The 22,014-nt window shown below is 39.7% G+C and overlaps 2 protein-coding genes across 2 annotated transcripts in view; one reads left to right on the forward strand and one right to left on the reverse strand.

The window, feature by feature from the left end:
• The window catches only part of SMARCA2 (SWI/SNF related, matrix associated, actin dependent regulator of chromatin, subfamily a, member 2), a 209,659-nt gene extending 200,358 nt beyond the window's left edge, over positions 1–9,301 (reverse strand). Inside the window, exon 1 of the mRNA XM_054689093.1 lies at positions 9,201–9,301. The gene's annotated coding sequence lies outside the window, so the exon portion shown is untranslated. The remainder of the gene's footprint in view (positions 1–9,200) is intronic.
• Positions 9,302–11,859: 2,558 nt separating this feature from the next.
• LOC119231283 (40S ribosomal protein S26-like) lies at positions 11,860–12,315 on the forward strand. Its single transcript, XM_037493023.2, has one exon. The coding sequence runs from the start codon at positions 11,882–11,884 to the stop codon at positions 12,185–12,187; it is 306 nt and encodes a 101-aa protein (XP_037348920.1). The 5' UTR covers positions 11,860–11,881; the 3' UTR covers positions 12,188–12,315.
• The last annotated feature ends 9,699 nt before the right edge of the window (positions 12,316–22,014 follow it).

Here is a 22,014-nt window from a genome sequence, read left to right on the forward strand (position 1 = left end):
ACATTTCTTAGGTTTGATCTTCTAATTATGACACAAAAATATGGAGGAAAGGTCACACACATTCCTTTAGAATTAATTTGTGCAATCTAAGAGACCTATGCTAACTTCCTTTCATGGCAGTCTAGTCGAGCTATAGGAATATCATTTTTTTCTATGACCTGAGTCTAGTGTTCGAACTAGTCCTTCATATCACTAATTTAGTAGATGGAAATGAGAAAGATGGTGGGATAAATGGCAGGAGAGGAGTAAGGAGGAAAAACAAGGGAACATATGGGGTCACATGGAATATTGTGGTCCTGGAATTCTTCATCTATCTCTCAAGACTGACTTGCTATTCTTCTGTGCCTTGTTTTGTGTCCCAAAGGAAGCTGATGTTCCTCTACTGCATTAGCGGCTCACTTGTTTTCTGTCTCCCATTTGGTACAAATGGGAACTCTGAGCCATTAGCAGGAAGTCTGTAGGTGGGGGAGAGTGGGATCATGGTGTCCATTCCTTTGTTGGACTTGCAACTAGTTGAATGTCTCCACCTCAGGTTGCAGTTCTGGGAGGGGGATGGTCATCCACTATGGCTACTTTCCTTGGATTCTGGGACACACCCTTTCCCTTCATCCTTTCAGCTCTACAGGTTAGGAAAGTTCTCCACAATTGTAGCCTGGGTATGTTTCACCATACTTTGTTGATTTCTCTGAGCCCTGCCTTATCTTTGTAAAAGTTCCTTCATTAACTTGCCTCCAGTCTCATTTGAATGTGTACCATCAGCTCCTTGCTGGGAAGGCTGACTGATACAATTGTCTTCTAAATGGAGCCCTAAACTCTGACAAGACAATCTTGGAAAATCCCAAGGAGAGAGAGTAACAATTTTCACTGACCTTTTTCTTTAGCCTTAGTAATGAAAAAATAAATGGTTGTTTAAAATGTAATCTGTAGTTAATTATTGATGGGATAATGTTCCCTTCCTTAGTGTTCACTCTCTTCTGGTAAACCCAGATTCCTAATTAACTATAAACAAAATTATGAAACTACTTTATGAATTAAGCTTTGAGCAACTTAAGTTTGAGATGACTGAGGGAGAGTTTAGTGGTAATACTTTCTAAGTTTTCAAAGATGAAATTGCTTGTCACTGAAGACAGTTGAGTTCCAGACACTATAAGATGTTCACAGAGAAGTTGGAAAAGCCATCTATTTGTTGTCCAACTTGATGATTTTAAGGTCTTTTCTAGTGTGTACTTTTATGGTCCTTAGTTTGATGCTATAATGGTCCTCTGCCACAATAATAATGATGAAAATGTTAACTATTAACTTGGAAATTTTAATATGATGATTTATGAACAATGTAAACACAGATCTTAAAGAAAATTCAGCTTTACTGTAACATGGTGAAAACCCTGGTCTCTGGAGACAGATAAACCTCTGTTTCAATCCTAGCTCTTAACGAAAAGCTAGATGGCTTATGGAAGTTTCCTCACATCTTTGTATCTCAGTTTTCTCACATCTTTCTCATAGACGAATGGTGGGAAATCAGTGATATAACGCCTAGGACAAATTTAGGTACTCAATAAATGTTAAGTCTCTTTGCTTCACCATTATCACTAAACAGTTCTTCCTGCTACATAAATTTATGGTGCAAATGTAAATAAGAATGCACTTAAGAATTCTTTTTTAATTGAAAACCACAATCAAAGTAGTGTTCTACACACCCACTTCAGCATCATACAACTTTGAGGGCACTGAGTTACATGCTATGAAAAAATGCATCATCTTAGACTATTTTCCTTGAAAGAGGTGATGTTTAAAAATACTAGTATATAAATTCTATTTAAACAGTGCTTTCCATCTAAAACCATTTTGCTTGTGGCCTTACAATAACATTATAAGCCTGGCACTATCTCTATTTATAAAGGAAGGAATTTATAAAGGGCAGAAACACCACTCATATTTCAAGAGGAAGTGGTCTTTCCACTGACTCATCAGACATTTTATTCAGTTGGAGAAACAAGATTAAAGTTTAAAAAAGTTAAAATAAAAAAATCAGACAACACACAGGAGCATAGATGTACTACGTATGTCAACCCAAATCATCTCTAAGTACAATTAGGAATTTACAAAGCAAGAAAACCTCCCTGGGCTGGGGTAGTGAGGCCATTAGAGAAACATGGAGCTGAGGCATTCAGAGCATAGGCACAGGCAACTTGATTAGTTCCTGCCTCTTTCACAGACAATTTGGGGTATTCTGGTCAAGCTATACAGCCTTTTTAAGCCTCAGTTTCCTCATCTGCATCATGGAGGTAATAGCAGAAACTACCCATGGGATTTTGTAAGGTAGAAATGAAGTGCTTGACATGATAACCTGACTTCAGAGAAAGTGTATAATAATTATAGCTGTTATTATAAGACAAACCAACAGAGTCCCAGTAGAGGGCTGATTTGCCTAGAGTCACAGAGCTGGTTGGTGACAAAGCAGAGACTGGAGCCCAGATCCTGTCCAGTGTCCTTTTGTTACAAATGAGCCATAGTTTAATCAGGTTCGGAAACACGGGTGATAATAACTTTAGCTGAAAGAGAAACTATTTGAGGCTGCTTTTCCAGGAAGCAGAAGCATCACAAGTACTATGAAGAAAACATAAATAAATCACATTCCTTCAGAACGTTCTTGTCTTCCTCCTAGGAGCAGGACTGCCTCACAGCTGAACCCCTTATAACATGGTTCATTTGTGACTTGAGTGACCAATCCCTTTAGACAGGTATAAAAAGAAACAGGCTTACAATGTGTTTGGAGCTACTGTGACTAATGCCATAGTGAGGCCCCAGTGTAGACAGGTCTGGCTGGACAGAAATGGATGTGGAGATTAAAGAACTAAAGTAAAGCCTGCAATCATCTTTGAAACTAACTTGTGCCTGGTTTTATACACAATCTTTAGCTATTTTGAGTCACCAGGGACTTATCACTCCCAGCCTCAATTCAAAAAGCATTCTACTGGTCACATGTTGTAACCAGGAGCGTGGCAGCCCTATGACCAGTTACCATAACACCCTTGGCTAATAAGTACAGGCTTTATCACAACGCATCAAGGCTGAATGAATTTATACAATCAAGACTTAAATCATATTGTAACTTTAAACAAGACTGAATTTAACATTTTTTCAGTCTTTTCCCTGCTAACATCGCTTCTCGTGGAAGTATTTGTGATTCTTTGCCTTTTAAAGACATTTCAGATCAACCCAATTCCAGTGAGCACAAGTTGACCCAAAATCTTTATTGGGCTCTTGCGGCACCATTTTCCTGACTTTTCTTGGAATAAAAGGAGAGCCTCCCTGGGTTTAGAAAGTGCTTTTCTGGTTAATGAGGACTGCACAGTTTTATTCCTAATTACGGTAGTCCCTTTTATAGTGTCACTTTTCTAGAAGAGATTGGAAAGTTTGCATTCTTAAATGCCAAGCCAGCAAAACAGTTGTAGCATATATTAAAATTGGAGTAGTTATAATCTATTTAATTCTTAGGACCAATAGAGAGATTTCCACATGGAATATCCGTAGATATTCAGAGAATAACAAAGGAAGACATCCCAGTCCTTGTATCTGAGCTAGGACAGAGTTGAGAAAGCTGCAATTTTGTGAATTTGTGAATTAAAACCCTCAGAGATGCCCTTCTTGGCTCTTTTTTACCGTGCGATATCTAACGAATCCTTCTTTCTTAGAGAATAAGGTGTCATTTTTCTGTTTCACTGTTAAGTATGACATACTCAAACCTAACTAGTTTAGAGGGCCTTGCTTAGGCCATACATCTGGATATTAGCCAATTTGTACAGTGTTGATATAGATATTTCAAAGCATATCCCCCACCAACACTAGTAAACTGATTTTGAATACTTTTAGGGGAGGGTCTGCATATTTATTTTGTATCCCTCCCTCCCTTATTTTGGTCCCTCTCTGTTTTGATTTCATTCATTACTTAGCTTCACCCTTAAAACCAGGAATTTGGTAATGACTTTTTCCTTTAAGAAAATGATAGACAGTACCTGCCATAGCATCAATAGTGACGAGAGATCAAGTACTAATATTCCCTCCCCTACCTTGGGTTACCGTCCATGCTAATTCAGGCAAGACTTACTTCAAAGAGGTCAGCATGGTAGGAGAGAACCTGGCTGGTTCCCCAGCATTGCCACATGTGTCCCTTTGTCTCAACTTCACATCTGTATGACAGGGTTAGGTTGAATCAATCCTTTAGGTCTCTCTGAGAATCATGAGGTAACTCAGAGAGAGCACTGAGCTAGGTGTACCAGGAAATGCTTACTAGGTGTTAGTCACCTTCCTTTTCCCTTCAGGGTGGTCAGATGAAATACTTAAATAGTCTGCCTAGGAAGGCAAATTTGCAATAGAAACCTCAAAAACTGTGAATGTCTTCTTTCTTGGTAAAGGATTGAGAAAATTGGAGAAATTTCTAATTGTGAAACTTCTTTCATGTAGTTAATCTTTGACCTCAGAGAAGAGACTGCAAGACCAGCCTACGTAAGGAATATATAATCGAGCAGGAGACTAGCATTTGCCTACTTACCACCAGGGGACAATATCAGGCTATAATTACTGTGCAGATGCTCCTTATGAAATGCTGGGATGGGCAATGTGAGACCCAAAAAGATGTATGAGACAGCTTCTTCCAAGAACATCCAAGGTGGGGACATAATGTACTGGGAAGGGTATTGATCTTTGACCCCAAGTCTTACCTACTAGCTAACTGAACATCTCTGACTCTCCAGTTTTGTTTCATTTCTATCTGTAAAATAGTCAAAAGAATTTCTGATTTCCTCACAGTATTATTTAGAGTAGAATGTCTCAGACATCAATGTCTGTACAAAGCAGCTGAGGTTCTTGTTAAAATGCAGACTCTGGTTCAGTAAGTTTTCAGGTGGCGCCTGAGATTCTGCATTTTTGGTAACTTCCAGGAGATGCTGATGTTGCTGATCTGTGGACCACACTCTAAGAAGTGAGGCTTAGAGGATTATGTGACATACTCTACATGTAAAAGAGCTTGTAAACTCTTGGGATGACAGGGAGAATACTGCTGTCCATTGAGAAATTTTCTCTGCTAAAACTACTGACTTTCCTGTCTTTCCATTCTACATTATTCTTTTCAGTCTGAATTAATTTTTTTAGTGTGATTAAGGTGAGGCCTAACAGAACACACCAAGCCTGGCACAACTCAGATACTGAGAAAACAAGAAGGGTTATAATGAGAAGGAAAGTATATAACTACATTGTTTTAGGGATAGTGATGGCTGTGTCCTTTTAGAGATCAAGGATGTGATAGAAAGATTGGAAACATCCTGATGGTATTTTTCATTGAGTATTTAAGGACGGCATAAGTGAAGATAGATGAATTGAATATGTTTACACTGATGATAGAGAAATTTTGGGACATAAATGTGAATAGATGTGGACTGATAAACTTCTAGAAATTACTTGTGACATCTGAATCTGTCTGTGTGGTTATAGCTACTCACAGATCTCTAGAAGAGAGACAAAAACATGGAGAAATCCTTTTTTTGGAAAAAAAAAATTCCTTTTAAATCTAAGACCATGGCTCTTACATATTGTGAAGAGCATTTACTGAGCACTGACTGTGTGCAGAACACGAGACCAAGTGTAATGCCTCTTTCCATGGAGCTCATGTCATGTTGTGGCAGCACCAAACAGGCATGAGGACCAGGAGCAGAGCTGCTTGGCTTTCTCATTGTTTCTGGCAAGCTGGCTGTACCTTTCAAGTTTTAAAAATATGTCACAGGTTATTCTGAGTGACTCTCTATTAATATTTGAACTAACAGAAAAAATAAAAGGCAAGCATTTAAAAGCAAAGAAATAAAAATTCTTTACTCAGCACCTCACAATCCCATCTCATCTCAGACTGTACCCCCATCCCACCCCGTGATTCCCTGGTGCTTCCTGCTCATTTTCTCCATAGCCCTTATCAACATCTCACACGCTAGATAAATGATTCTGCTGTCGTTAAGTCTTCACTCCTCTGACAGTCACTCACTGAGGGGGTGGGGTAGAATTCTGCCTGCTTCGTCCACTGCTATATTCCAACAAGTGGAATTGTGTGAGCACTGGTTGGAAGAGTAAATAAACAGTGAGGATTTATCAAAGACATATGCTTGACAATATTTTCCTGAAGACTTTAGAGACTGTGGTTTCAAACTTGCAGAGGCCACCTCTGGATTTCTTGGAACCACACCTATGTCTCATTATTTAACACCAATTCTCCCAAATAAACAACTTTACGTTTCCTACTGAAGGTAGCATCCAATACAATGCATTTTCCAAGATGGAATGAATGTTTACTAAACAATAACTATGACTAGGACACTCTTTCTTGTTTTCTATATCCTTCCAAATACAAGGGGCTTATGCAGCCATCCAGAATTACCTACATGAATTACACTCCTTCTGGAGTATACAAAGTGACTGTTGACTGCCTAAGGGATCTCTTTCTCTTTGTCTTGGTGAAGAGGGAATCACAGGAACAGAACAGGGGAAGAGGGCTAATCTTTGTGCAGGTGGTCAAGCAGAAAGCCTTTGATAGGTCTTTCTAATCTAATCTATCTCCCACGAGCCTCCTGGACCAACAGGATAGAGCATCTCTGGAGGCAGAGAAATATGGTGGGAAATGTTAATCCCTAACTTGTGGCTCCCCAGGCTGTGCCCGTTGAGTCCCTATCAAGGCCCAATTGAAATAGCCTGTCCTGTTCTTTCTTCCTTCCTTCCTCCCACCCTCCTGTCTTGCCTCCCTCCCTCCTTACCAATGATTTGGGGACCCCTTGGAGCTAGGGGTTTCAGTTTAACCCCAGGGTCATTTGGGAGCCACTGAGATCACCACGGTTTGCTGTCTTAACCCTTTAAAGGTGACACTGACAGTATCTTGCAGGCCAGAGTGTCCAAAATGGTTTAGTGAAAGCTGAGCTTCAGCTCCTGAGTCCTATTTTCAATCTTCATGCAGTTTTAAGATTTAGCCCAATTTCCAGACCTTCCCCTACCTGGGCTTGAAAATGGCTTTATCTCACACTTTGCGGCAGGAGGTAAGTAGGTTTCTATGTGAAAGTGATGGTGCCAAAGACATTTACGAACATTAAAAAATGTCTGAACATGGCTTCAAGCCACTCAGCCTATTTCTCATCCTGCGCTGTGCCTTGTGGAGCGTATGCAAGTTCAGAGCTCTCTTTGAAATCAGTGGCAGTTATGAGCTTGGAGCAACTCTGTGGGGCACTGAGCAATATAATAAATGAGCCTCTTTGAAGACCAACCATTGTAGTTGGGCTTTTTTATGCTTTCTGATACTGATTTCTCAGGGATGTTTGGTGGTGGGAGTGGCCCACCAACACAGGCCTTTGGTTTTCAACTTTGGGCCTGAAAGAGAGAAGGGGGACAGGGAAATAAGTTCTCTTGTTGCTTTAGAAATTGGCCCAAACCCTTTTACTGTCCTTTTGATACCAACACCTGGGGTACACTGTACCACACCCACATGCCTTGAGCTAAACACCTTGAAAGCAGCCTTTCATCTGCATATACTCACTGGAATATGGAGCAACAAACCAACAACAACAATAAGAAGAAAAACACACAAATGGTGAGACCCCATAGCACACTGATTTGTCTACCATGGGTTATATAGTTAGTCTAAAGCAAAGAAGACAATCTGTGATATTTTTCTTGTTTTTCTAATGACACTACAGGCCAAGGTGATATTCAGATACCAAGATGAAATTTTTTGGATATTCTTAGAGGACTAAAAAATTTTTTTGCTTTGCAATTTGACTGACTACTCCAAAATGACTAGTATATGTATCTCAAACAATTCAGTTAGACAGTATGTTAAAGTTGCCTTTTAAACATACTTAGGAAGACTGAATTATTTGTTACAATTTATCCAAGTACAAGTTTGAATGGCGACATGCATGGTACCACTTATATTAGAGACAGAGTCAACTAATTTGTCCACCTTCTCCATTTTTCACAACTGCACTGTGATGTCAAGACCATTAACTCTGCTTAGCAGATAAAAGAACTGAGGCCAGAGAGCCAATGAAGAGGTGGTAAGTGGCAGAACTGACAGCCAAACCCAGACCCTTTGACCCCAATCCAGCTCTCATCCCACCACAAAACTGCACTGTTTGTCAATCTGCAACAATCCATTCCTCTCAGCAAGTAAAGTAACATTATTTATTTACTATGAGCAAATAATGAATTAGGCTAAGTCACTACAGGGACTCATCAAGAATGATAGTAAGAAAAGTAAACATCAGGTGAAATGGACTTCAAGGAAATTTGGATTTCTAGATAGAAATGCGGGAGAAGAAAGTTCCAAGTCCTTTTCTTTTTACCATCTTTGAATCTTTTCCTAAAAAGAGGTCTAAAAGTAGAATAGTCTTTACAGTGACTGCTTGGTGTAAGACCCTCTTTAGTTTACTTGCTTTTTTCTGCCTCATTCTACAATGATGCTACATGGATATCAGAAAACAAAATAAGTGCATGGGCATAGAACAAAAGGCAAAAACAACATTAAGTAGAAACCAGAGGTAAAGTAATACATACAAATGCATAGAACAAAGAGAATGGAGTTAAAGCACAAAAGACAAGAAAAAGAGCAGTTCTAAGAAAATAACACAGCAATAACTGGCTAATTTCTATTGAGGATTTAGGATTTGCCAGCCACAATGTAAGCTCCTTTACATTAGATGTCTCATTTAATCCTCAGTGCAGTCTGCTGAAGTAGGTATGATTATTTTTGTTGTTTTATAATTAAGGAAACTGAAACACCAAGAAGTAAAGAGGTTCAAGGTGAAGAGCTAATACTTGATAGATGCTGGATTTGAACCTAAGCATTCTGGCTTCGAGACTATGCTCTGGACCATCCCTAGCTTTATACCAGATAAACATGGAGCTCTTTATGAAAAATCAATTGTTTGTTGGCATTGGATTTAAGGGAAAGAGTTCTTTGTGCTGTCATGAGTGGAACATGAATGGCTCAGAGGCCAATGCCTTTCTCAACACTCCCCACAATTCTAACAATGCTGACAGAGCTGGGCTGTTTCTCATTGGGTTCTTCCCCACAAGCAGAGGCCTAATGCCAAAATGTAATTTAGTAAAAGTAAGTAAAAGTAAAGGGGGCTGGAATAACACAGTTCAAGTATTTAGTTTGGATGGCTTACCTTGGTCTTGAGATACAATCTAAACTATCTGCTGAGATGGATGGACTTCATGTCCTTCAAGCAATCCTCCATGGAGCCTCCTTAGTTGTAAACATTCCTTGGGCACTGCTCTGCTGGAGGAAAAAGAAAAATCACAACCATATAGAATGGAGACCATAAATCTGTAGTGAAACTAATCTCAGTTGTGCCTTCAATGTTACTCGGCAGTCCTATTATACGTGTTTCTCCCATTTCCCTTAGCTGCTATTCCAAACCGTTACCACTCCTCAAAGCTTTCAATCTTCTCTCTCTGGGATGACCTTGCTTCTGAGTTAGGGGCTAGCACTTATCAAGAGTGACTTCTTTCCTGCTCCCATCCATGCGCCCACAAGTGCACTTGCATTTGTACCCATCCTATCCTTGTCCTCATCTTTAGCAAAAGACTGTCTTCCCATCCAAAGCAATTCCATATACTGGTGCTGGGGCAGTCATGCCGTCTTGCCTCCTTAGAAAATCTGCCTTATCAATATTGTCCTTTTTAACCTCAGTGCTCCATTGGTTGTTCCCCTTGGTATAAAAATATATTTGTCCTTTTCACTTAAAAAACAAATGGTCTATTTACTTAACACCCCTATGCTTCTCTCTTTGACAGCTATTGTTTTATAAAATGCAACCTAGATTTATTCTCTGACTCTGACTCACCAATCCACTTTCTAACCATTTCTAATTTGACTCAACCCATGTCACTGCATGGACTCTGTCCTGTTTCATGTCCTAATCCAACAGAATAAATATTTTTAGTTCTCATTTTATATGATTTGTCCAGCTGATTATTCTCCTGTTCTTGAAGTTCTAATTTTACTTTCCATGACATGACTCTTTTCCTGGCTGATCTCGACACTAGCTGCTCCTTTTCTTGCACCTTGATTGGCTTAAATTTATTTCTCTGCCCTCTTCTTAAATGTCAGTATCTTCTTTTTCCACATTTATCACTTTGAGGGGATGGGAGGGAATCTTGCCCATACTAATTTACATTTAAATCTCTATCCTGAGCCACAGTCCATAGCTCTCCAATTGATTTCTAAATAGTTTCACCTGGACAGCCAGCCTGTACAGACTTAGTAAGACTAGAATTAGACATTTCCTCTCAGCTTCTGTGTCTGTACCAGTTACTCTCTCCTTCCTATAGTCTTTATTTTCATGAATAGTTGGAACCTTCACCCAGTTTCCCAAGCGAAATGTCTGGGAGCCTTTGACTCCTTCCTCACATTCCAAACATCATAAACGATTTATTCCTCTCTGCATTTATCTCTCATAGCGACGGGGGCCACTATTCCATTTGCTTGGGCCCATCGTCTCCTTCAGTTACTGTAACACAATCCTTGCCACTTGCTTGAGGAATTCCCTTTTCCAATTGCCTTTGCATAGCAGGCCCAGAGTTCAAATGCAAAAATTTGAGTATGTCCCTCCTTTGCTTAAAACTGATGACTGATCTCATGACTCACAGAATAAATTTAAAATCTTTTGTCTGCTTGGAAAATACCTATTCATGTTTCTTCTTCCTCTGGGGAGTTTTCCAGGACAGATTTAAATGTGTTATCCTAATCTGCCACTCAGTGTGCTGGATCATCCAATTTAATAAATATCTTTGTATTTGTTCATTTGTAAGTGATTCTCCAGTTGTTTAAGTGCCTTGAGACAGGACCTTGCATTCTTAACATGTGGTGTATCAGTAGGCACTCAATAAACATTTAGTGGCTGAAGGAGATATATACATTTCAAAAAGTATTATCACTGCAGTCAGTGTGAAAATTTTTGCCAAGGGAATCTCAAAGCATGCTGCCAAAATGAAGATCAGGAGCGCCCATTTGATTACATAGATAACTTTTGAGGCATAATTTCTGATATAATAAAATATGTCTTCCATACCACTACTGGGACATGTATACATTTTTAAGAACTCCTGATCATGGTCGTGATTGCTTTAATGTTCTTGATCAATAGAATCTAACTATTCCAATGAATTGTTAAAGCAGGTATTAGGAAGAGGTGAGCTCACTGTATACACTCAGGGTTTAGTATTTCTGATAGTAGATCCCTCAGCTCCCAAGATTTTTTGATTGTTCATCTGAGACCCATCATATAACAAGATCAAGGGTACACAGTGTCCTTTAAACTATTTTCTACCTGGTCTCAGAGTATAGGGACAGGAAACACTTGGTGGCATTTTGTTTTTCAAGATTTATTATACTGTTCTATGAACTTTCTCATTCATTTCTCTCAATCCAACAAGTGAAAAATATAGTAAATACTTCCTCATATAATGTTCTTGCACAGATTTTATACACACACACACACACAAAAACACACACATGCATACATACATATGCACTGAGCAATCAAAACTATGGAGATTTACTGGAAATGTAGAACTAAGGGATGATTTGTATTACCTGTTATTTTGAACAAGTACCTTGGAGGCAGATGAAACTGGCACTGATACCCACTTATAAACTGGGTAAGCAGAGGCAAATCTTTTATTCTCCCTGTCTCTCAGTCCTTATGGAGATACCATTCATATTTTTTGTTCCTTTAATCAATATACAGTGAACACACTACTAAAGTTTCACTGACTAATATCTTCATCCTTGCCACATTCTCTTAAATTGATTTAATGGGCTCTTTCGGGTCCTGCTTCCAAGATGACCAAGAAAAGGAGGAATAATGGTCGTGCCAAGAAGGGCCGCGGCCACTTGCAGCCCATTCGCTGCACCAACTGCAACTGCGCCCACTGCGTGCCCAAGGACAAAGCCATCAAGAAGTTCATCATCCGGAACATCGAGGAGGCCGCGGCCGTCAGGGACATCTCGGAGGCCAGCGTGTTCGACGCCTATGTGCTTCCCAAGCTGTATGTGAAACTGCATTATTGCGTGAGTTGTGCTATTCACAGCAAGGTGGTCAGGAATCGTTCTCGTGAAGCTCGGAAGGATAGAACACACCCACCCTGATTTAGGCCTGCGGGTGCTGCCCCACGACCTCCTCCAAAGCCCATGTAAAGAAGCTAGAGTAAAGCCATGTAACGACTGAAGGACAACTCTGTGGAGAAATAAAATGGAAATTGTACTTTAAAAAAAAAATTGATTTAATGGTGGATAAAGCTAACCTTAGAACATAATTTTATCCGTTTGATCTTTGACTTGGCCTAAACCTTCATCAAAATTTGTATTTTTGTGTTGACCTGTATTTTAATTATTAAATTAATTCCCCTCCCTTTTTTAACCCTTGAAAAAAAATCAAGTTATTCATTTTGAATCAAAAATACAAGAGAGAAAGAAAGAATATCAATTATGGGATTAAAAAATGCAAGTGGCAGAGAGGAAAAAAAACCAGACTGTCAATGGCTCAAAGTGAGATCATACATTATGGTAACTGCTGCTTATTAGTCAAGTCCAAAAATTTAAAAAATATGCTCACACTTCCAGCTCCTTAGTGCTATGAAGGATCAGCTCTACAACTGGTATAAGGTATGTCTCTTTTATCTGTTTCACAAGGTTGTTAGAAGAATTAAATGGAGGAACATATATGAAAGTAATTTACAAATTATAAAGTTCTCCATAAATGTTTAGTATTAACAGAGTGTAATTTCTCAGGGGCTATCAACTTGTGGGGGACTAATTTCCATTGTGGCTATGTGGGCTTTCATCCAGTGAACTCCAGGCACAGTGACCTGGATCACTACTGCAGAATGTGCCCCTGTAAGATACAAAATATGTCACCTGCAGAGTATTTTATTTGCTTTAAAGGCCAAGGATCTTTTCCTTATTTAAAAAAATGCAAAAGACTGTGTTTTTGAAACAATAAGTGGCACTGACATCTCTGAAGATTGAAAGCACTATTGTCTCATTTTAAGCACCCCCTTATTATTAGGCTAGGTTGTTGTTGGCAGGAATGAATAATTAGGTAACTCTTTGTGGGCACATTTTATTCAGGTCCCAAGGGGAACGTACGATTGTAACATCTCCTTGGATTATTTCACAAACATATGGCAAATGAAGCACCTGAGCCAGATGTACAAGCATATTATAGTAGGTCTGTTTTAACTTAAAACTGTGAAATACATCAGATGGTGAAGTTATTTTGGTGGTGAACATCCATCATGGAAATAGCATAGAAGCATCTTTTCTTTATTGTCCATTCTACTTGGACTGGAAATAATCAAGAACAAAATAGCTGGGAAATCATCACTTGGAATAGAAGATTCCAGGTAAAGTTCAAGACCTATGAAATAAATGGTCTGGATATACACATAGTTTTATAATGCCTGTTACCAATAGTTTCTGCTGGCAGGCCTGGCATCTCAACTAAAACCATGATTTTCAATTCTCTTTTTCCATTTTGTGTTTTCACTTCTCTGGAAATGCAAATGGGCAATTTAATATGGAATTTTTTAATAATGAGAATATAGTCTCCACTGATTAAGTAGGAGATTTTGTGATTTTTTTTTGGTATTTCTTTTATTTATTATTACACCAACTCTGCTGGTTTTATCTTACTAGAGAGTCCTCTGGTATGGGCTTCTTGGAATCAGAGTAACCTAGGTAGAAATGTCCATCCCACTTGCTAGTGGGAATGTCATATTTTGCAATGATGGGATAATTTTTATTCTGCATTACTTAAGTTTCAGAATTAGAAGGTATAAATGCCATTGCACTCCCAAGGCTCAGTGTTATGCTGTCTGAGAAGAAAGCCAGGATACACAGGCACCAGTGACTCTAATTCCCCTTTAGGACATACGTGCAAATTCCAGTAACATTCCTAAGTGTTCTGCATGGGTGCTGGGAGGAGGTGGATCAAGTCACAATGGAATCTCTTACTTTACCTACTTAAAAATACAAAAGGAACTTCCATCACATTCTCAAGCTCTTCCACCGAAAGAGAGAGACACGATCCTGTGAGTATGTGAACAGTATGGTGGCGACTGCACCAGGGAAAAGGTACTTACTTTTTATAGCTCATGTGGTATAGAGTGGAGATGCTGGGGTTGAATTATTATGGTTGGCAAATGTTGCAGCTGACAATAGAGGTCCACAGAGTCTTCGATATTCTGCCTTTGTGTTGCATCAAAATAAAGAAACAAAATATTTATGAACTTAATTCTGCCTCTCAATTCCTTCTGCCTTTGAAATAGCAATTCTCTGCATGATGATATGTATAGATGTGCAGTTCAGATGTGTTCCTAGCCAATGAGATACTCCATAAATGTGGTGCACCTGTGCTTTCTTGGTCACCCTGCTGTCCCTGTTGTGCCTTAAAAGCTCTCTCTCCAAAATAAGGGTATAGAGGAGGCGGGGCTGGGGGGGTGAGGGGGATCTCCCTTCTCCTCTTTCTGATTTCTTCTCATTTAGAAAGCCTCAGAACATAGATTTAATTTCAGGTTACGATGTCAGGTTTATCTCAGCCCAGAGGTGTTGACAAATCCCTTCCTAGGACCATGGTGGCCCCGAATGACCTCATATTCTATCTATCTCACAGGGATGTAGCTCTAGTTATAATAACACACTTCTAATATCGTAGAACTGCTAAGGTCGAGGCCTCCGAGCCTCACAGTATGAGGCAAACAACTACGCAAAACTGCACCACGCCGAGGCCCCTCTCTTCTGGTCCACTGGGGACACTGGTGTATTCATGGCCTTCAACCTGAGTGCTCTGATTAGCCTGAGAAATGGACTTTTAGTGTTGGGAGAAACCACAGAAAGGGTAACAAAACAACTGGCAATGAAAGTAGACAACAAAACGGAAATACTGATTCACTGCCCTTACCTTCACTTCCCCCCTGAAGATTTAAACTTCTGATGGTAAAAGCAATAACGTTCTGACCTTAAGGGGCGGAGGCTCTGTCGCCACTGGTTGTTTAAAGAATCATTCTTCACAGCACCAGTACCTCTGGCCCCCGCCGCACGGCTGGCCGAGGCAGAAGCAACCACAAAAACTGGAGTTCAGTCATATTGGCATCAGATTCTGCAAAGGGGAGGGCAGGGAGAGAGGGAGTCTATTGGCCTAAAAAGCTGAAACATCTGCTGGAGTTATTAACAGCTTTTTGGCTGAGTTCAGCAGCAGGGCACCTTGTGGTTGATAGATTCTTCTCTCAGCAATTCAAAACAATGCAGTTAAAGCAAATTTCTCATTTTCAGAGCACAGCTTAATGAGCCATACAGTATTTTAAAAATAGTCACACTTAAAATGGTCAATAGCAATGACTGCAATCAGTGGTTACCTTCAGGACTCCATTGCGTTGTTAACTTTGCCAGGGTGATTGCATAACATGGATTTTTCAAAAAATCACGTAGCTCATGGTTAACTTGCTTTGTAGGAATTTACATGATTTACAAAATTTAGGCAGATTATCCTAGGGTGTAAATATTAGTGAACTTGAGCAAAACCACTTAGAGGCACATGGCTCTCCTTGCTCAAAGAGTGCATTAAACCACTCTCAGCTGAGAAGTCCATTTCCCAGAAAGGTTCCAAGGGGTCAAATTTTGAAGATGAAGTGAAATTAAACTTGCAGCAACAGTCTGATCTGGAAGAGGGCTGGGTTGGAAGCCAGGAGCCCAGGGTACTCACTGGCTTAGTACTAACAGGTTATGTGAGTCTGTGGGGATTGCTAATCTTAATTCTGCCTTAATTTCTCCCTGGATAAAATGATTGGGTCTCTCCGAGTGCTTCCATCCAGTTCTGCCGTCCTGGGAGCTGTGGAGTTCAAATCCAATTTTAAAATGTTCCTCTTACGAAAGCCATGAATTGTAACCAAGTTGAAATGGCTCACCAAGGCCTTTCTGCATGAGCACACGACAGTAGGCGTGGTGTTTGGGTGGGGGCGCCACACCACAAACTGCAAAGCTTTGTCAGTCATTTTAAGTGAACGGACCATATGCTGTAACAGACGGGGCAGAGTACAACCAGCCCCAGCTGATTTCCTAGCCTGTTAGTTTATCTGGCCAGATGACAGTGTCCAGCCCAGGAGAGGGTTGCACACAGCTCTGCGCCCCACTGATCCAGCAGGCCAACTCTGGCAGAAGGAAGGGGGTGGATGAGGGAGAGAGAGTCTGACCAGTGGTTGGCCAACATCTGTGATGAAGCTGAATTCAAGCCCATTCTGCTTTCATCACGCGCCCTGTGTCCAGCACAAGGGAGGAGAGGCAGAATTTGCCAAGTCACCATTTCCTCAGGCATACTGATGATCTGACCCGGAATTGAAGAGGGAGACTGAAAGAAAACTGCACCCCACTTCCTGCATTCCGATCCAGGAATCCCTAGAGACAGAGACAGAATTTTAACCTGTTAAAAAAATGTCCTGGTTTGTTCTGATACACTTATACCCTGTTAGGCAAAGTAGTATGAATTTGGGGCTGCCTCTGGGCTCTGTAATCAAATGTCTTCTATTGTGGAGGCAAAGGGGGCATGATCAAATTGATTTCTGTGTCTCCTACTTCAGTAAGAGCCTCAGGTTTCAGTCAGAACTGCTGGGAGCATTGCACAAATAACATGAGGACAAACAAATCAAAGCCTTTTCACTTTGACCAGAGGGTTTGTATGGTGTGGTCCCCAATCCTTGAATGAAATTAAAGGAGAATATACATAATGCCCAGGGCCCTGTGTCCTGCAGGTGGAGGAGGGTGTCCTCAAATGCCACACTGCAGAACCCACTTGGGGGGTTCCAGACGTGACTTTGAGATGGATCAGTAGATCTATAAAAGGAAGCTCCAAAAGCAAATGACCAACAAAATACAACACAAACAAGCCATAGATTCTGACAACATAGTGGTATTTACCAGAGTGGAGGGGCAAGGGAGCTGGAAGGATGGGTAGAGAGCACCAATTTTTTTTTTTGATTGAGATAACAATGGTTTACAACACTGTATGTAATCAGAGGTCTAGACTGACATTACACCCACCACCAAGGCACCTAAAATTCTCCATTGAGGGGGTCAATTTGATAGTGGTGAATGGTACTAGAACTTCTGTGGTGGGTGTGGAGTCTCTCTCTCTCTCTCTCTCTCTCTCTCTCTCTCACACACACACACACACACACATCAAGGTGTGAAACTGTACTCGAGAAATATAGTACTGTAAACCAAGGATACATCAACTAAAAAAAAATCTATATCAAGCAAACAACCAAGAAACAAAAAGGAAACCTCACACTTCTGCAGAGACCTAGGAGTTTCTTCTGATGACAGTTTAGGCCTTTGTTGTCATTCAGAACCCAGAGATACTATGCCTTGTCCCACCAGGAATCATGAGTCAACATGCTGTTCTGAGAACTGCTGTTACCCTGAGGGGCTCACCTGTTGCTGAACTGTCAGTCCCTGGAATCCTCTCTAATGCGTTACAACAGCTTGCTGAGTCTCAGTTTGGGGGGACAGCAATCCCAGGGTTGACCACCAGCTTCTTATGAGGGCATTTTATGTGTACCTGTGGTTCTGTGGCACATGTGCCTCTTATCCCATGTTCCTGTGTTATATGGACATTGCCATCTTGTGCAATTATAAGGGAAACACTGTGGGTCTGATATGGGGGAAACTGGCCCAGGAAGTCCTACATAAGCAAAACATATCTCCTATGAGCTCCCATGGGAGTCATACCTGAATTCTTCTAGAGAGAGGCTAAAAAGTAGGCTCTGCTGAAAAGACAGCAATCACAATTTCAGTGGCAAAGGGACAACCAGCTCTTGATTCCATTGTCACTGGTATTAGGGCCACAGACTGCTCTGAGTCTGGCACATTCCATGCTGCCCATTCACAAGTTCCCTTCTGAAGTCTGGGGACTCAGGCTGCTCCTGGAGACATCTGCAGCTTCCACCCCATGGACAGCTGAGTGGAGAGCCACAGCCACAGGCACTGTCACAGACAAGGGGTGACTTTAAGGTGGCCTTTCACAGGCTTTAGAAGAGAACGCTGAAATAAGGTTGATGTGAAATGAATATAAATGTATTACTCCCCTCCCCCACAAATCCATGCTAAATTCACATGTGGACATGTTCTCACATGTTGAGTCACTGAGAGCATGATGATGATTTGCTGGAAATATGTGTGTTGTGTATGTGTGTTAAAACACAACATCACCTGTCATGTCAGGGCATGAATGAGACCAAGTAACAAACTTTTTTGTATTACTGAATAAAATGTGATAGTGCCCTACACGAACTTCTCCCTATTTAACAACTGTCATACTAAAATATAATTTTAATTCTGACTCAAAGGGCATGTGTACTGTTTGGTGAAATTAAAAAATGGAAATTAGGAAATTGTGGGCTATGTTTATTTTGGCCAAAAATCTAACATCAATTTCGAGTAAGTTTCCCATCTATATATAATAATCTGTCTTTTTCCGAAGTACGGCTAAGCATAGTTACACTTACTGTTAAAAATACAAGATATTATACTCTTGTGAGTGAGTGTTAACCAGAGGGGAGGGGGAAGGGAGCTGGAGTATGAACATTTTGGTATTTAATAATAATTGATTTACAACTTATCAAGACGAATAGTTCTTCTATAATCTCAATAGATCTTGTAATGATTTGTTACTTAGATGGAGGATATTTCTTTCTTTTTTTTTCATTGAGGAAACACTGGTTTACAAATCTCTATATGACTCAGGTGTGTGTTACCACACCACACCCACTACCAGGTACCTCCAGTCCTTCACCACAGTCCATTGCACCCCCCTCCACGCTCTGCTCTCAACCCTCTCTCTCCCCCTCTACTAGCCTCAATTCTCCAGACTACATGAGAAATATTTCTTAGGGCTGCTATGTAGATGAAAGATAAAGGAGATAGTGCAATCTTGGTGTTCCACAACAAAGTAACTATATCCTCACAGCATTCCAAAAGATAATAGGGACCTTCTGGTCTAATTTCATTGTTAAATGGAGAGACAGGCTTAGAGGGAGTAAATTTCTTGTCCAAGGTTACCTAGTGAGGTTTCTTTACAACACATTCCATGTCTCAGTATAGTTTTAATAACAAAACCAGACTCCTTTATATGTTATCAAGGAAAGGGCAAGTAATCCTAAAACAGGATTCTAATGCACATTATCTGTTTGTCTCTCTTTCATATATCTTCCTTCTCCAAGCATGAGTGCACGCGCGCGCGCACACACACACACACACACACAAGCTTTTAGAGAAGAAATGTCTATCCTTTGTTCAAAAAGAGGAAATTTTGCCCCTACAACCTTCCAGTGGAAAGTCTGTATTGACAGCCAACAATGACCTTTATCAATCCACCAATACATAAATACTTATTTTGATGTACTGAAATACATAAGAATATAAGTTCATGATAACTAAAGAAAGGGGGCTCTCAATATAGTTGAGTATTCTTTATGTTACAGACACTTGATAGTGGTTTTTTAAAGCATGTGATTTATTTTAATTATCTCACTTCTGTATGATAGGTACCCTTTTATAGCAGACACTGGGGGCCAGAGAAGGAAAATAGATTGCTTGTTGTGCCATTACTACCTGTTAGAGAGAGACTTTATGCCCAAGCTTCCATAACTTGATTTCATCATTTACCATAGGTACAACACATCTGCAGAAGGATATATGTTCAGAAGAACATACATAGTAAATTTTGGGCATAGTAGTAACACCTATCTAGAGAATTCAGTTATAACTGGATATCCCTGGATGAATCAATGCTGAAATCCACTCATATTAGATTGATTCCATTGAGAAAATGGGATGAAATAAGTGTTAAGGAATAGGTGGGTTTTGGCAGGCAGAAGATAACAGGGAAGGACAGTTTACTTTGGGGAAATACATCCCAGTATGTAATACACAGCAAAGAAGCATGAGTACGTCATCTTGGCTAAAAAGGAAGGTTCCCTTTGGGAAGTCATGACACAAGGCCAGAAAGGAAACTTGGATTTGGACTCTGATAAAGCCAATGCTAGGGTAAAGGGTTTGGATTTAATACTTTGGGCAATAGTGGACTGTAAAAAGTTACTTGGAGATAGATTAGAGATCAGAGAAAGGAGACAGGAAGAGAATCTCAGATTTTACTGTGTTGGTCTAGGGAAGAGGTACTTCTGGTGGTGATACAATGAAAATAGATTTAAAGGAATTTATAGGTTAAAATCAGCATTGTTCCAAAGAGATGTGATTGATTGTAAATCAACCCGGGCATCATTCTAAGTGGAAGGACCTGGAATAATAATGATTGTGCAAATTATTTTGCTTTGATTCATTTGTTGAAAGTTCATTTGTTGAATGCCTACTGTGTACTTGGCACAATTTTGTTCCCTGGAGATAGAGTAAGTAAACCAGATAGCCATACTCTGTGATGCTAGGGAACTTACATTCTAGTGGATAACCTGGGAACTGAAGCTTAGGTTGACAGAAGTGGGGAGGTCATATATGAGAGAACTGGTTTTGTTAAGAAGACAGTGTGTTGGAGGTGAGATTAGGTTAAAATGTAAATTCAGCAGGTGATGATAAAATGTGACATCTCAGTAAATTAGAGCTGGAAAAAGAAATTAGAAAGCTCCATAGGAGAATAACAAGGTATCAAATCCTTTCCAAATTATAAATTGATATCTTTATAACCCCCACTTACATGCTCCCACAGTCTGCCTTTCTTATTAGATTTTCCAACTCCTGAACCCACATTTCTTTAGTGCATTTTTGGGTGTCATTAAATTTTTGTCTATCATGAAATGTAAGGTTTGAATAATTCCATTCATTTGTAGCACAAGACGATATCCACTATATCTGACTGTCTCAGATGAGTTATGAAATATTTTTATTCCATGGAATTCTTTAGGGTAGTTCTCAAAATTTAAGGTATGCACAAATCACTTGAGTATCAGGTTACAGTGCAGTTTCTGGTTCCTTATATTTGGTATGGGACCTGTAAATTTGCATTTTTAAGTTCCCAAGTGCTGCTGTTTTTACCGGTCCTCCTTCCAACTTTGAGGTTTGGCATCATTACATTAGTAAATCTCTTATTGTCCTCTGCCATTGATGGTACTGAAAACAACTCTTTTTTGTCTGGTAGGTATAAACAGGTTAAGAAAGGTAATTAAAACACTGGAACTTAAACTGTGTCAAAGAATGCACAGATTTTGTTATGTAGCCAAGAATATGCAATCAGTGATCCAAAAGGACAGACATATAGGAAGTAACTTCCAGATTAGGTGATCCAAGAAAGTATTACAGAAATGGATGTCTTTGGACTCAGACAGGATCATGGTATGCAAAGTAAGAGAAAAAAGTTCAGGGCTAAAAAATGACATCAATACCACATTATTTTGATTATTACAGATTTGAAACACATTTTGACATCTTAAGGCAAAATGCCTCTCATGATTCTCATCTCTTACATTATTTTGTTTGTTGTTTCATTTTAATTGTATGTGAATATTAGGCCATAAAGTCTCAAAAATATATTAATTGAATTTTATTAAATTTAAGGATTTAAGGAGGCATTAACATTCCTCTACTGTTTAAGTCTTCCTGTTGCTATGTTTTCCTTTTATTGCAGTCAATATGCTCCTCCAGAAAAGTTTATAGTCTTCTGGAAATCATTTATTTTTTGGGAAGGGTTTATTTCTTAGCTATTATATGTATTTTTTGGTGACTCATTAATGATTTTGCATGCCCACTGTTACCTTCAGTTTTGGGAGAAATAACCTTCAGTTAGGACATCTCTGCTTATCAGCTTACTGCAAAGCTTATTTCCTTATACAGCTTATTTCCCTATTATATTTTCTAATCAACAACTGTTGATACATAGGACAAACTTTTTACATATGCACATTCAATGTGCATAC

The sequence above is a fragment of the Talpa occidentalis genome, unplaced genomic scaffold (assembly GCF_014898055.3).
Source record: "Talpa occidentalis isolate TD23 unplaced genomic scaffold, MPIMG_talOcc4v2.1 talOcc4.7, whole genome shotgun sequence".
Lineage (NCBI taxonomy): Eukaryota > Metazoa > Chordata > Mammalia > Eulipotyphla > Talpidae > Talpa > Talpa occidentalis.

Excerpts from the sequence above, each read along its gene's own strand:
- LOC119231283 (XM_037493023.2), top strand. The coding sequence starts at position 11,882 with ATGACCAAGAAAAGGAGGAATAATGGTCGTGCCAAGAAGGGCCGCGGC.